Here is a 16,995-nt window from a genome sequence, read left to right on the forward strand (position 1 = left end):
GATGACAATAATAAATAGAAACTAATATTAGAAGTGTTTGGGTTCTTTATCCAGAACATTAGTGATGTTTTTATGGCCGGCACCCAATATTGTCCCCCAAGTCTCACTAGGAGTGATCCCAGAGTGCAGAGCCAGGAATAAGCCCTGAGCATCAGAGATGTAACCCAAAATCAAAAAAACAAAATAAAAATAATAAAGTCAGTTCTCAAGAACCGATTTACATTAAGGAATTGCTGTGTAAACTTTAGTCTGTTAATCAATTCATGTTTATGTTTATAGTGATATTTTTCATTGTACAAATTCCTTTGTATAAATAAACAATAAGTCATGGCTCTTTTTTTGTTTGGGTGTCACAACCAATGGGGATGTGGGAATTAAACATTAAACCCAGAGAGTCTCATGCCAGGCAAGCACCCTACTAGCTGCAGTATCTTTCTGACCCCTAAATAATAATCTATTAATATATTCTACTCTAAATAGATACTTAGTATTCCAGCTTGAGTCTATTACAAATAATAATTAAACCATTATTCTAATGTTTAATCTTTTGCTGCATAAGTGCACACATTTTGATAGTCAGTATATGTATATATACATATATATACACATATATAAAATTGTCACATCAACTATTTTAATTCGTTGAAAATTAACATATTAACATTTTTCAAAAACTATAGTTTCAATTTATAAGGCATCAGCAGCACAAGTTTGTTATTCCACATTCTTAACAATATTTGGAATTGTCTAACATCTTAGTCATTCTACGAAACATACATTGCATTTCAGTGTGTTTTCAATTTGCATTTCCTTGATGATTGATTTGTTTTTTGTTTCAGTTTGTTAGCTATCTGGGCATTCTCTTTGTGGAATGTCTAGTCAATGTTGTTCACTTTCCACTAAGTTGACATACTGATAGAAAAAATTTTTCTTTGAGTGGTAGGCAACTATCCCAGGGCATTAAAAATGCAGGTCAGGGGCTGGAGCAATAGCACAGTGGGTAGGGCGTTTGCCTTGCATGCGGCCAACCCGGGTTCGATTCCCAGCATCCCATATGGTCCCCTGAGCACCGCCAGGGATGGTTCCTGAGTGCAGAGCCAGGAATAACCCCTGTGCATTGCCAGGTGTGACCCAAAAAAGGCAAAAAAAAAAAATGTAGGTCAAGTGTTTTACCTACTTGTAAGGGATGTACTGCTAAGCTACATCCCTGGTCTTAACAGATTTTCTTCATATAAAACAAAATACATATAAACTTTTTTAGAGAATTCTTTTTTCTTTCCTCTCTGTTTTTGGGTCACACCCAGCGATGCTCAGGGGTTACTCCTGGCTCTGCACTCAGTAATTACTCCTGGAGATGCTGGGAGACCATATGGGAACCTGGGAATCAAATCTGGGTCAGCGGCATGCAAGGTAAACACCCGACCCACTGTGCTCCAGCCCCGAGATAATTCTTTTCTAAGCCATAAGTCTACCAATCATCCGTTTTTAAGCCTGTGACTTTCCTTTTTTTGTCTCCTCCTGGTTTCTTGGAATAAGCATAAATTCTTAATTTTAAATCTAATCTGTTTTTATTTGTGCATGCAATATACTTAGTATTTAGAGTTCTTTCCCACCCTCAAGACATATTGCTTATATTTCAAAAACTTGGAATTTTCCAATTACCTTTTCATGACTAGATGCTAGTTTAATTCTGCTAGAGGCAGACAACACATTCCATAAGCTAAATCCACCAATAATGTTGAGAAGACTATTCTATGGCCAATTATGGTAAATAATCGATGCACATAAGATCTGCTGTTACTGAGTTCATACTGGTTGAATAGTTTACTTTGAAATATTCAAATCATATGCATACATGTCAAATATATGTGTATACATGTTCATTAAATGTCTCTATCATCAAATACTGTACAAAGTGTGTTCAAGAGGTTAGGATGAAAGCATAGGGGGTAGGACGCTTGCCTTGAATGTGGACAGGTTCTTCCCTTGCATCCCATAAGGACCCTGAGCCCTTCCAGGAGTGAATCTAAACACAGGGCCAGGAATGAGCCCTGAACACTCTGGGTGTGGCCTCAAAACAAACAAAATAAGTGTGCTCAAATTTTTGGGGACTGCTTTGTTTATTTCCACACAAGGGCTTTCCACTGTTTTTGCAAGACACAACTTTCTTTCCCTTCGGAAAAAAAAAAAAGGAAAGTTCTTTTCTTTTTTCTTTTTCGGAATTCAGAAAAGACTTTAAGAGAAGGGAAAGGAAAGGCATGCAGGGTAGTGCTAAAGGATTCCAGAGAAAGGGAAGCCTTTCCCTTAACAAAGGCGGGTGGGGAGCATGTCTTTATTATGTTCCAAGAATGTGGACCTGACTTTCACTGTTGTGGTGCTCAGGGTTGCCAGACATGCTGGTTCGAGGGGCTAGGAGCGTAGAGTGCACCCAGACAAATGTAAAACACATCCCTAGGTCCACAACATACTTTAATGTTTGAAAATATCATAGCAGTAGAGTTATTTCAGATACTCAGCAGCTTATTCCCATCATTTTTCAGTTTTAGCTTCATTTTCATACTATATGCTAGGAACTCATTAAATAATCCAGTTCAACCTCAAATTCTGTTTTAAACTGGTTGTTTCTAAAGTGTATTTATAAAATATCTTCTCCCTATAGATTACTAGTAGCTAACGTTATTTTCAGAATCTGACAGTGATGCTAAAGGGGTAAAAAGTTGCTAAGTTTTAAAGTGAGGGAATGCTTGGAATTTAGAATCTGCTACACCCCACGCCGGCTAATGGAGGAAATATCCTTCTTCCTTGGTCTCTCTTCCCTCCCGGAGGAGGCATGGTGTCAGACATTTTATGGGTCCTTTCAGCAGGTATGAACTTTGTGGCGCGGAAAAAAAAATGTGCTTTGAACTTGAAACAGCAGGACGCCTGGGCAGTCTCGGGCCAGGGCCAGAGATTGGGCTCCGGCCGAGATTCGACCCGGGTGGCCATGCCTTTGCACAGCCGTGTGGCTGCCGAACGAGCAGGAGCCAGAGCGAGCTATATGACTTGGGGTTCCAGCGAGTGCTTGCCACCATGTATCCAGACTGTGAACTAAGCTTTTGCTCCATGCTGCTCCAGGAAGGGAAATGATTCAATTTCCAACTTAACTCTCCCTGGACTTAATTACTAAAATACAGAAATTGTAAACCACTACCGCGGCCACATGACTTTTTATCTCTTCATTCTCATGAGTGGAAAACTAATTATCAAATATTTCCTTGTCAATAGGGCTGTATTCTTGGGGGATAAATTCCAACAAAAATAGTGAGTCTGTGTTGAAACTCCAACAATAATAGTGAGTTTTGTGTTGAAATATGGAATGTAATCAAGGTAAAGAGAAAAGTGAAATTTATCAGTTACGCAGGTGGGGGTGGGGGGCTGGGGGTGGGAACTATACTGGGGTTTTTGGTGGTGAAATATGGGCACTGGTGAAGGGACAGGTGTTTGAGCATTGTATAACTGAGACATAAGTCTGAGAACTTTGTAACTTTCCACATGGTGATTCAATAAAATAAATTTAAAAAAAATAGAATCCGATACATGAGTGGGTCACTAGAGACTCCATCTTCAAGTAAGAAGGGCCTGGATGCAAACCAGCCCTCAACCAGAGTGAAGTTTGCCTGCAAGTCCTCCCATTCCTAACTGGATTGAGATGATCTAGAAATACTACTTTCTTTGCCTATGTCTATTGAAAACAAAAGTCATCCATTTTGGGGAGGAAAATAATGTCACCCCTGGGCTCAATAATACTCATTTAGAAATAATAATATTCAAAAACAAACAGGCGTAAGAAAAAAGCCACATCACTAAAGCCACAGAAAATGCTCTAATTAGAAACATACAATAATTTTTGTTATATCTATTTTATAATTTATAAAGCATACTATTTCAAATTAAAATGTTTGCAATAAGATATGCTAAATTTGACATTGAAACTATCATATAGTTTTTTTTAGTTAATGCTGGTATGGAATATTTTTCTTTTCTTTTACATTGAACCATGCCTTATATTTATAGTGTATTAAGCATTCTGACATTGTTTTCACTCACATTATTGCAAAACAATCATTTTTGCAACATTATGCTGACATTTATAGATAATTAATTTGATCAATATTTATAAGCTACTATAAAAATGACAATATAGACAAACATAAATACCAAAAATAAAATAAGCATATGAATGTAGTTCATTTCTGAGTCTCTGGGATCATGGCTATAGGCAGCTCGATCAGCAGCCAGAGGGCTCATTCATGGGTGGCAACTCAGGGTCTTATAGGAGGGGTCGGGGGGTGGGGGGGAAGGGGGGAAGAAGGGAAGAGGGGGAAGGGCTGGCTATGCCCCCATGCCGTGATGCCCTGAATTCCTCATCACTGCAGGCCCCTCCCTGGCTGTCACTAGGCCTCTGGAAGGTGGCAGCAACAACTGAGCCACCAGGGGAAATAGGCCAAGGCACAAAACCCATTCCCACCTGGGGTGGTCTGGCTCCTGAAACCAGGCGCATTTCTGCTCAAAGCCGCATGTTTGATACTCAGCAATACAATAATCGACCACCCATCCCTCCACCAGTGCAAACTTTTCACTACCAATATCCCCATTATCCCCTCCTTTTCCATGTCAGTCCTTACCCTGCCTCTACAGCAGACAATTGTTCAGATACTCTATAGTTTGGGGCATTATATTTCACTTGGCTATTCCCACCACTATAAAAGCCTGCCTTCTAGGGGCAGATGCTAGATCATCTATTTTCCATTGCTCACTTTGTATATCAGGAGACGAGGCTGTGCGGTTCAAAGAAATAGTCCTGGTCCCCACATACCGGAGCAATGTTTGTAGAAGCTCACAGTCGCTGGGATTCATTCTGGAGAAGATGGGGAGACTGCACCTGCTCCATCAGGGGCATCCCAGTGTTATTGGCTCGATTTGGGGTCCGGAGTATTATCCGGCATTATGGTGCCCGCCGGCCAGGATTCTTTACTGCTGAGTGCAGCCCACATGTGGGTTTTATATGGGTGAAGTTCTCTTCTCACCAGTATATCTAAAATGCTGTATTACCATTAACTACACAAATCTCAGGCTTGAAGGTTTTTTTTTCAATTGTTTTATTATAGGGCCAGCGAGACAATGCAGAGGGTGGGGCACTTGCCTTGCATATGGCTGACTGGGGTTTAAGCCCATCTGGAGTGATTTCTGAACTCAGAGCCAGGAGTGTGACTCAAAAACAAAACAAACAAAAATTGTTCTATTATATAATAGAAAGTCATTTCTAGGCCTCCACACCCCATGCCAGGGTAAGTTCATCAGGGGCACCTTGGAGGTGAGGGGATGAGCACACCACCTGCCCCAACAGAGCCCTGGCAGCCAAAAACCTCCATAACCCAATTACCACCATGCTCGCAGTCGACTTCCACAGGCTCAGGACCAGCCCCCAACACATGTAGAATTTTTCAACACACGAGAATGAATCTGCTAAAAATCCCTGGTATGTGTTTGTGACTGAAATCTCTAGGCTTGCAGGGAGTCAGGAATGGGTAACATCCCCCATCTCCCTGTTCTTCCAGGAGCCTGGCAGTCATGCCCACGAACTGCCTCTGTTATCACATAAGCTCATTAACAGCCAGGATCCAGAGACACACAAATAAATCTCAAAAGAGAGCAACAAGCTGCAGACATGCCTCTGGACCCCAAAGTCACCTTCCAGTTAAAAATTTGACTCCAGTTCTATCATCCTATTTAAAATTTTAGAATTCATGGAGCACATGGCCATGAATGTATACCACTAATGTATCAAGAGTAGCACCCCACATTTGATGGGGTGTAAAGTAGAAATCAATCTTGGTGAAAAAAAGAAATACATATTAGCACATGAGGCTGAACCTGTAACAACATGTTAGTAATCTCTTATATAAGGGCCTAATGGCTCCAAGGTATGATGCAACAATTTTCACACACCATCCTTTAAGGAAAACTTTTGGGATCATTTTTAGCAGATTATTCATAACAAGCAATACAAAATAAATTATTTAGGTTCTGCCTTTAAAGCAGGTTTGGGTGATGGTAGGAAAATTCAAAATAATGGTGATAGGAAGGTGTAATAGTGGTGGGACTGGAGCTGGAAGACTGAATGCAATAAATAATTGTGAACAACTTTATAAAAATAAAATTAAAAAAAATAAAGTCATTTCTGATTATATCTGACCATCACTTCTTTTTCAAGTGTCTGATTTACTCTAACAGAATTACTTAGCATTCTTTTACTGGGCTCCCAAAATTTTTCCCATCCATTCCTCGAAAGACCTATTCTTGGGGGCTAGAGCAAAATAGTACAGCGGGTAGGGCGTTTGACTTGCACACGACCACCTGGGTTCGATTCCCAGCATTCCATATGGTTCCCCGAGCACCGCCAGGTCTAATTCCTGAGTGCAAAGCCAAAAGTAACCCCTGAGCATAGCCAGGTGTGACCCAAAAAGAAAAAAAAAAAACACTTATTCTCATCATTTGTATCCTTGTTCTTTGGTGAGAGCTTCTCAAATTAGTCTGGTTTGGTTTGGTCTTAGGGTCACACTCAGCCTCACTCAGGGCTTACTCCTGGCTCTGCATTTAAGATCACTCCTAGCAGGGTTCAGGATCACTCCTAGCAGGGCTCAGGGAAACACATATAGGGTCAGGACTTGTGCAAGGCAAGTGAGCACCTCACTTGTACTATCTCTCTGGCCCCAGCTTCTCAAGTCTATCCTCCACAGAATACAACTTTCTTATCTGTAATATTCAATTTGGTTCCAAAATCTATACCTTCAAAGGTATAAAATGTGAATCCCACTATTACGTTTTAGTTGCCAGCCATCCCTCCGTTACCCATTCTCCTTATAAATCTGTTATCCTTTCATCTGAGCTCACTGATTCCCTAGGGCGTCAATATTTCAGCAGTGCCATGTCTTTGTACATCTGATTAAATACGCCAATTTTCATTTTTATTCTTTTTCTTGGTTGTAGTCATAGTCATACTGCAGCTCTTCCTCCAATTCCTGCTTCTTTTCCTTCCTCTTACTCTGCAGTAATTTTCATTTTTCACAGAGCTTCTACTTTCCCTGTTCTAACACTTCTTGACCAAAAAAAGCAAAATCAACGTATGCTCAGTACCTGCCAGCTAGCAGGAAGGTATAGACTGCTTTTGATCCTGCAAGTAAAATCACATCCCAAAACAATGTGTAAGATCGAAGAATTTTCTGGTGTCTAAGAGGATTATTTTGTATAGTCCTGCTAAAGAAGCGGGGACTGTCTTCTTACATCTCCAGTGACTTAATCTATGAAACACTAAATATGTAGAATTTTTCAATTTCTTCTCTCTGGTCTCCTGCTACCTCTGTAAAGCCTACCTCTCGCTGTCATGAAAGCCCATTGTCACCTTTCACTTTCTTTTTCTTTTTTTCAATAAGGCTTATCTGTGTAATAGGCAGTGCTGTACAATTTAACAATTTTTCTGCAGTCATTTCTTATATCTTTTTTTCCCCAATCCAGATCAAGTTATACAATGTCAGTAACATTTTATAATTCTTAGTAATAGTACAAATACACACCAAAAAAAATGTCAATTGATAGAAATGCAATACTAGAAAACTACTAAAGAATCCAAATGATGGGCTGGGGTATGACTCAGCAATAGAGCTCAAACCTCAAATGCATGAAGCCGTGTGCTGAATCTTTGGCACCAACAAATAACTCATAAAACAAACACTGAAACAAGGAATTCAAATGCCTTTACTGAGCAAATATTTGTGTAATAGGTACAATTTAGGTAACCACATCCCCACTAATCAGTATTAAAATAACTCCACAGCAGTTTCTTTCCTGAGGCTGTTAGAAGCCATCATTTTCAATATGAGCAGAAAAAGCATGAATTCTCTCTCTCTTCCATCTCCATAATATACACACATACACAGTTCTGTTGTTTTAAAACACTTGATAATTAGATAAGGGTAAAAGAGTGTGTTGCAGGCCGAAGCCTCTTCCATCCTTGTCAAGGGGAGTGCTAACCTTCTCTCATTTAAGAACATGTAACAAAAACAAATTTGCTTGGACTGAGATGGTCTAGAAGTGCTATGAACAAACAGTATATTCCAAATCTTTTAATCACTTCACTTACATTTAATAATTATTAACTTATTTTTAATACATCTCCTATCAGTGGATCCACTTACCCCACCCATTGTAATTCCATGAATAAATGCAACATATGGTTTCTTGCAAGAATCTGAAAAAAAGAATAAGGCTGTAATTAGTTTCAAATGTTTGAAACATAGTATTTTACTTTTTCTGAAAGCCATATTGCATGTAATAGAACTATCTTCTTAAAATTTTTGCATGAAATAAAGTAGATTTAAAGCACAATTTGTAAAACATCATTTTCCATTAATGTGTCATTTTTGAAATGTCAATCTATAAACAATCCCATCCCGTTCATCTACTCATTATTATCACTTAACACATACACACATAAATAATTTTCATATATATATTTAGATATAAAATATTGGAAGTTTTTTAGATATAAAAAACCAAAATCTGCAAAATTCTTTATTGATTAAAATGCTTAATTTTATATTTTATAAAAATAAATGATTTTAATACCCACTTCTCACCATAGATAGATCAACTAGGCAAAAAAAATCAATAAATAAAAAATTGACCTTCAAGGAAGAAATGGGAGAGATGAGCCTAGTAGACAGGCATTAAAACTTTCCACCCCCAAAATTCAAATATGTATTCTTCTGCAATGCACACGGGACATTCTCCAAGACAAAAAATGACCATATGGTGGGACACAAAACAAGTCTCCGTAAAATCAAGAAGACAAAAATCATATCAAGTGTCTTCTCAGACTACAACACTTTGGAAGAGGAAATTAATCCAAAACAGAAAGTAGGGTAAAACTCACAACTAAACAGATTGTTAATGAACAACCAGTAGGTAAAAATGCAATCAGAAGAAATAAAAAAATTCCTAGAAACAAATGAGAATAAAAGGGAACTTTCCATAAACCACAGCTAACATTATGAACTCAACTGAAAAAAAGAACATTTTTTTTTTTTGCTTTTTTGGGTCACACCTGGCGATGCACAGGGGTCACTCCTGGCTCTGCACTCAGGAATTACTCCTGGTGGTGCTCAGGGGACCATATGCAATCAGAAGAAATAAAAAAATTCCTAGAAACAAATGAGAATAAAAGGGAACTTTCCATAAACCACAGCTAACATTATGAACTCAACTGAAAAAAAGAACATTTTTTTTTTTTGCTTTTTTTGGGTCACACCTGGCGATGCACAGGGGTCACTCCTGGCTCTGCACTCAGGAATTACTCCTGGTGGTGCTCAGGGGACCATATGGGATGCTGGGAATCGAACCTGGGTCGGCCGCAAACAAGGCAAACGCTCTACCCACTGCACTATCACTCCAGCCCCGAAAAAAAATTTTTCGGAGAAAAACTAAAAGTTTTTTTCCCCGAAGATCAAGCACTAGACAAGGTTGTCCACTCTTACAAGTATAATTCAACAAATTATTGGAAGTCCCTATGACAGCAACTAGGCAAGAAGACTATTTGTGGATTGTATAATATTTATACTTGAAAAGCCCCTTTCTCCCTCCCTCCCCCCTCCCTCCCTTCCTCCTTCCTCTCTCTCTCTCTCTCTCTCTCTCTCTCTCTCTCTCTCTCTCTCTCTCTCTCTCTCTCTCTCTCTCTCTCTCTCCCTCTCTCTCCCTAGAAACAACGCATGCACACAGTAAAGGTTATAAAATCAAAATGCAGAAATCCATGGCATTTCTATATGCAAACAATGGAAAGAAAAGAAAGAAAATTTTTGTTCACTATTGTTCTCCCAAAAATCAAGTACCTGAAAATCAAACTCCATAAAGAGGTGAAAGACTTATACAGAGAAAACTAAAAATCTCTATTGAAAGAAAGAGAAGACACAAGAAAATGGAAACACATCCCCTGCTTATGGATTGATAGGATGAGAAGCAGTCCCCGTAAAAATCTTCAAGGCACTTTTTTTCCCCCGGTTTTATTTTTGTTTGGGAGCCACATCTGGTTATACCCCCTGGCTCTGCACTCAGGGATCACTCCTGGAAGACTCAGGGGACTATACCGGGTGTCAGGGATCAAATCCAGGTCAGCCACATTTAAGGCAAGCACCCTACCTGCTATACTATTGCCAAGGCACTTTTTGAGGACATGAACCAAATACCACTAAAATTCATATGGAGTAATAAAACTACCTGAATAGTCAAAGCCATCCTGGGGAAAAATGAAAATGAGAGAGGCTTTTCTCTTCCCAACGTTAAATTACTCTAAAAAGCTGTAGTTATAAACAAGACTGTGTGGCAGTGGAATAAAGACAGACTCAGGTAATGGAACAGAACCAAGTGGGTGCCTTGCATCTGTCTATAAGGCTCTGGAAATAATCCATGGCACACAAGAAAAACAATAACAACAACAAAAAATTTTAAAAAAACAGCATTAAAGAGAAGTATGTTTCTGCTCCACTACCAATAGAACATGGAAGGTCAATTTCTCTTCCAGAGTTCCTTTAGGATTAGGAAATTCTATTTCATTTAATACGGTAAACTAGGACTTCAGTTTTTCCTTTTCCAAGAAAGTACATATGATTAGAATACATTCTTTTCGATTTTATAACATAGCAATTTTATAACAAATATACTGTTAGTATAGCCTGCCGATATTGAAGAATAAATTATTTTGGGATGTATGGTCAGAATAATTCAATCAGCTTTATGTCTGGAAAATGGTATATAAAAGAGTAAATAAGTGCCTATTGATTACATTTTTAATAATTCTTTCTGTGCAGGTTCTTTGACTCAGTTTTCAAAGCACTCAATAGAACATACATACCTATCGCATTGTTCAGTATATACTCTTCTCTGAAGAAGTCTTTAGCTAATTGCTGTTTTGCCTTTCCAGCTTCTGAGACAGCTACAAAAAAAGAAAACAACAATAAAAAATGTAATGTGTTTTTTAGTCAATACAGCAACAAAAATTACTTTAAAAATCATGATATCAAATCACTGTCACTGTATCACTGTCATGCCGTTGTTCATAGATTTACTGGAGTGGGCACAAGTAACATCTCTATTAACTCAGCCCTGAGATTTTAGCAGCCTCTCTTCACTTGTCTTTCCCAAATACTGAAGGGAAATTCTAGAGTGACTTTTTAAAGTTTTAAAGTTGGCTTTGGCACAATGGGAGAACTGACCTGCACGACTGGGTTTGGGGGTAGGGGGGCTTGAAAGGGACACTGGAGCCCTTGGGAACAGGAAATGTGCACACTGGTAAGGGGTTGGAATTATGTGCAACTGGTAAGGGGTTGGAATTAAGGGGAAATCATCATTAACAGGACTGTACATCACAGACCCTCAATCAATAAAGAATAAAATAACATTCCCTTTGGCACAAACATTTTAGTTACCCTCAGATCCATAGCATAAAGCAAAACTATAACGCTATACTTCCTAATAATTTCTTATAAATATCTCTGCGTAAATTAAACAGTAGAGAGCCCAAAAAGCAGTGCAGTGGCTTACAGTGCCCGCTGGCACGAATACAGTCGAGTTCAAATCCCCAGTGCTTTATGCACAATAAACACAATCAAGTCAGTCTACTGTGTGAACCTGACAGCTCTTTCTGTCTGCAAACAATCTCACAGGTGTGTCAGCCAGGTATGTGCAAGCATCACTGAGGGGTATGACTCCTGGGAGGGGAAGGGGGCACCCCGACTCAACAAAAGATGTACTAGCACCCTGGAAGTGCCACATCTGGTGGGTATGTAGTGACTGCTGCAGTGACCACCAGGCAAGTCAACCATAGCTGTGGGCTCCCGGCAAGCATGATTGCAAGACCAATTAAGGAGTGCAGACCTCAGGAAGCAGAACAGCTGCCTACACATGCAGCATGGTCTGAAACACAACCCCTGGCAAGCACCAAGGCCACACAGATGTGAGCCCATGGCAACCCCCAGTTATCAGAACATCAGCGGCAACAAAGAAAAAAGGGGCAGAAGAGAGGAATAAAACTTAATTTAAAATTAGACATTGCCACAAAATTGCCTTTCTTCTGACTGCTTCTGAGTTAAACATTCAGTAGTGATACAGTGTACCTTAACACAAGATTCTAACAGCACATTCTAGACACAGACTCACAAATCGATGCTTGTGAGCTGTGCACACAAGACTAAAGCTTGTTCTACTGAGTTCAGTAGTTCAGCTACATTCTTCTTATACCACGAGGTACCAAGCACATACAAGGTGAGGTGCTGCACACAGTAAGACAGCAACAGAAAAGACTCAGCTGAATGAGAGAAAGAAGCTACTACCTCTCCCTCCCCTGGGCCAGACACCAGAGAGGACAGGCGCTGTGCCTGTGGGAGCGATGCAATTAGAAAACAGTTCCCAGAGAGGGAGGCCTGAGCCCAGTTTAAACGACAGTGAGGCATTTCCTAGAAAATGCGGGGGGTGGGGTGGGGGGGTTCCCTGTCTCAGTCAGAGCAAAGAATCACATGCAGAAACAATGGAAAACAAGTTCCCTTCCCTTTCCTCCCTTCCACTTTTCTTCCCTTCCCTTCCCTTCCTCCCTCCCTTCCTTCCTTCCTTCCCTGCTGGCCTCCACAAATGAACTCTACCTCTGGGCCATGCCTCCAGTCCCAAAATCAAGAGTTAACTAAAATATACATATATATATAGATAGATATAGATATAAAATATATAAATATTTTATATATAAAATATATATAATATATAAAATATATATATATAACAATGGTAAAAGGTGAGACCAGAGAAGAAAAATAAGGTTGCAGTATCTTTTAATAGTCATAGAAATGTAGCTTCTTAAAGAGAGGGTGACTGCTTGGTTTAGTAGGCAGACAGTTGCAAAGCAAACATCCAAATAATGGATACTAGTCAATTACTTTATTTGTTACCATTCCCTGGGAACTAAAGTTCCCTGATATCAACAGCTCCTCAGACATTAAGACAATTAACACATCTTTTTCACCCAGTGCTATTTCATACGCCTTTTCTGGCTTTAAGTCCTATGAGAAAACAGGCTAAATTACATGTATTTGTTGTGTGTTTCTCCTTTTGTAAGAGTTACTTGTAAAAATGACCAAAGATACTAGATTCATTCAAGAACTGTGATTTATCTTCCTTCAAAACACAGTCTTCGGCTTTCCACCCAGATGTGACCAGAGTGGCTGCATATGTGCGGCCCCTCCATTGCTGAACACCCTTGATCCCAGAGGCCAACTAACTACTTTCAGCACCAGCAGCTTCTTGCAGAAATGCCTCCAGATTGTGAACTAAGCTATGGCCCCATGCCACCCCGGGAGGGGAAAGGTTCTTCTCTCTTGGCCTTTCCTTTCCCCAGTGGCAGCATGGTGACCACCATCTTATAAGGCCCACTAAACAGAGGTACGAGCTTACAATGATGCAAGTTCTGGCAGAAATTTCTCTGGACTTACTTACTAAAATACCAGAAATCCAAAACCTCATATGCTCTTCATTCTCAGCAATGGAAAACAAATTATCAAATGCTGCCTTTTTGGCAGGTCTGATTTTGGGGGGAAAATTCCAAATAATAATAGTGAGTTTTCTGTTGAAATATTGAATGTAATCAAAGTAAAGAGAAAGTAAAGTGAAAATCATCAGCTACACAGGTGCGGGGTGGGTGGGATGGGAGGTATACTGGGGTTCTTGGTGGTGGAACACATGCACTGGTGAAGAAATGGGTGTTTGATCACTGTATGACTGAGACTTAAGCCTAAAAGCTTTGTAACTGTTCTCATGGTGATTCAATAAAAAATGTAAAAAAAAAAAAAAGAAAAGAAAAATAGTGAATAAAAAGTGCCAGGTAAACACTATGAAAAAAAAACCCACAGTCTTCTTCTCTGCTCCTGTCTGTATCATGGTTGTAGGACTTCCACCCCAGTCTCATGCATGTCAGGCATGCACTTTACCTGAGTCATAGCCTAGCACCTTTCTAGTCTTTCTGAGAAAAAACCCGTAACCCAGTCTATCATTCTGAAGCCCTCCAGCACAGGCCCCTCCAACTCTCATCTACTGTCCTTCACTGAGGCCTCACCAATGCTGACCTAGTCTGAAAGCAAAGCAGTGAAGAATATTGTCTGGTGCAGTGACGTTCTCTACCTCAAGAATCTTCGTTGTTGTTTCTTTTCTTTCTGATCTTATTCTAATCCAGTTCCATGTAAATTAATTAATGTTCATGTACTGTTTTGTTTTTGCTGGGGGGGGGCACACCTCAAGGACTCGAGGTTGGCCCCTAAAGGGTGGTGGGGACCATGCAGTGCAGAGAATGGAAGCTGGGTCTCCTGCATGCCAAGCATGTGCTCCAGCCCCTTGAGCCATCTCCTGGGACCTCAGAATCATAATTTTTTTTGGGGGGGCAGGGGGGATAAGAGTTAGGGCTACAACTACCAGCATCTGGGTTGCTCCCCACTAAGGGTAGAATGCAGTGCCGGGATTCAAACCTGCAGCTCCTGCACATAAAGCAAGCATTCCAGAACTTTAAGCCACCATATCATTAAATATATATCTATATATGTTATATATAGAGAGAGATATATATGGGCTGGAGCGATAGCACAGCGGTTGGGCGTTTGCCTTTCACGTGGCTGAACCGAGTTCGATTCCTTCGCCCCTCTTGGAAAGCCCGGCAGCTACCGAGAGTATCAAGCCTGCGCGGCAGAGCCTGGCAAGCTACCCGTGTGTATTGGATATGCCAAAAAGAGTAACAATAAGTCTCTCAATGAGATATGTTACTCGTGCCCACTCGAACAAATTGATGAGCAACAGGATGACAGTGACAGTGACATATATATGTAAATATACATATATATATATAGTGTGTATGTGCACACCCTTGATATCTTTCACTTATTGAATGGACTGTACTTTATATTCTTATTATTGTTTTGATTTGGGGGCCACATCCGACAGTAGTCAAGGTTTACTCCTAGCTTTATGCTCAGGGATCACTCCTGGCTGGCTTGGCTAAGGAATGCCTGGTATTGAACCTGGGTCAGCCACATGGTGCAAGGCAAATGCCCTGCCCACTATACTATCGCTCTGGCCCCCGGCCTGTAATTTTTAAAGAATCTATGAATTTCCCATAGTTTAACTACAATGTTCTATACATGTATACTAGAATAATTCTACAATGTGCTACTGAGTTATAAACATGAATATAATATTAAGACTACATGTAGAAAATAGCTCACAGTCAAAGAAGATAAAATCAATACTTAGCTTTTACCATCTGTATGTTGACAAGACTAGACCAACTCCAAGGAGAAATTTCATTACAGATTAAAAAATAATGCTTTATAACTATTCATACTGTGGGCAAAACAGTTTAAAAATAATTCCATCAACAAGTGAATCAAGCTAATAAAACTTTTAAATCCACTTTAAGTTTAATATGAATTTTATTTTCTCCTGCCCTTCCCTTTATGGGCACTATGATATTCAGTGTCTCATGCTGGTTTGCATTACTCACACACACTTGGCTGCAGTTACCAAAGGCTGTACTAACTGTGCATGGGATCAAATGGGTACAACGTAGGGTGGTGCAAGGGACAAAATCTGTGGTCTCATGAATGCAAAGCAGGTGCTCTTATCACTGAGCCACATCCTAAGAGCTATTTAATTGTTGAGGGGGTGGCACTAGAGACCAAACCTAGGGCCTCATGCATGCAAGGCGTGAGCTATACTACTGAGTAACATTCTGGGTCCCTACCAGGTATTCTGTTTGCTTGTCTGGGGCCATACCTGGAAGAGATCAAGGGCTCTGTGCTTAGGGATTGCTCCCAGTGGTATCAGGGGGACCAGGTGTTTCCAAGTATTCAACTCATGCCCCCACATGCAAACCATGTGTTCCACTGGCTTCACCCGCAGCTGAGCATGCTCCCCATCATCTCTCCGACCCTAAGGACTTAAGTGACACCCTAAATCAAGCTTGTTTCCTCCTAATCCAAATGCAATTTATAAAATCTTATGATTCTGAAAAATCAACTGCAGACACTATTTATTGTATAACACAATGCAAAAAAATGTCAATTATTTAAAACTTAAAACCTCTAAGAATATAAGGCAAACAGCATCCATGAACCATACCAACTTTGGTAGGGGTATGGGGCAATGGAAGGAAGGAAGGAAGGAACAAATGGACAAACTTTCAGATATAAAAACAAAAGACCAAAACAGGTTTGAATATATATATATATATATATATATATATATATATATATATATATATATATAAAATACTGAGAATACATGACTTTGATACTCAGCTTTTGTCGTTAATATTAAATGTGTCCAATTTGCCCTTTGAAATTAGAAAAAAAGGACAATCAACCTTTTTATTCATTTTGGAATATTTTACTTTTTGTTTCCTTTTGATTTTGTTGGTTTGGGTCACACCTCATGGTTCTTAGGGCTTAGTCCTGGCTCTGCACTCAGGGATCCTACTGGGATCAGGAGACCATATGTAGTTCCAAAGACTGAACCTAAAATGGCAGCGTCCAAGGCCAGCGCCCGTCCACTGAACTCCCTCTCCAGCCTTCAGCATGCTTTTTCAAACATATGGAACATTATATTGACAATGTTAGATAAACTCTCTAATTAAGTCCATGTTCACACTGGAATTACAAAGCATAGGACAACATGGTAAGCAATCTGGAAACACATGAGGACATGTCACACTTGAAGAACAGCAAGGCACACACCACGGCCAGACTTTCAAGTCATATGACAAGCAAACTATTTGGTATCATCTGTTCTCACAGGAAAGTATACTCTCATGGCCTAACTAAACATTCTGCTTATGGTGGCTCAGGGACAGGAACAAGATATCTCAATTTCAGAAGCACA

General features: G+C 39.8%; 1 protein-coding gene and 1 pseudogene across 3 annotated transcripts in view; both read right to left on the minus strand.

Annotated features, from left to right (window-relative positions):
* Positions 1-16,995, minus strand: part of HIBCH (3-hydroxyisobutyryl-CoA hydrolase) — a 74,088-nt gene that overhangs the window by 40,084 nt on the left and 17,009 nt on the right. For all 3 annotated transcript variants that reach the window (XM_055121858.1, XM_055121859.1, XM_055121857.1), the window contains exons 5-6: positions 10,943-11,023; positions 8,235-8,287 (exon numbers count right to left, since the gene is read on the minus strand). In XM_055121858.1, the coding sequence (XP_054977833.1) occupies positions 8,235-8,287; positions 10,943-11,023 (134 nt within the window). The remainder of the gene's footprint in view (positions 1-8,234; positions 8,288-10,942; positions 11,024-16,995) is intronic.
* On the minus strand, positions 7,988-8,090 carry LOC129400209 (U6atac minor spliceosomal RNA; annotated as a pseudogene).

Source organism: Sorex araneus, chromosome X (assembly GCF_027595985.1).
Source record: "Sorex araneus isolate mSorAra2 chromosome X, mSorAra2.pri, whole genome shotgun sequence".
NCBI lineage: Eukaryota > Metazoa > Chordata > Mammalia > Eulipotyphla > Soricidae > Sorex > Sorex araneus.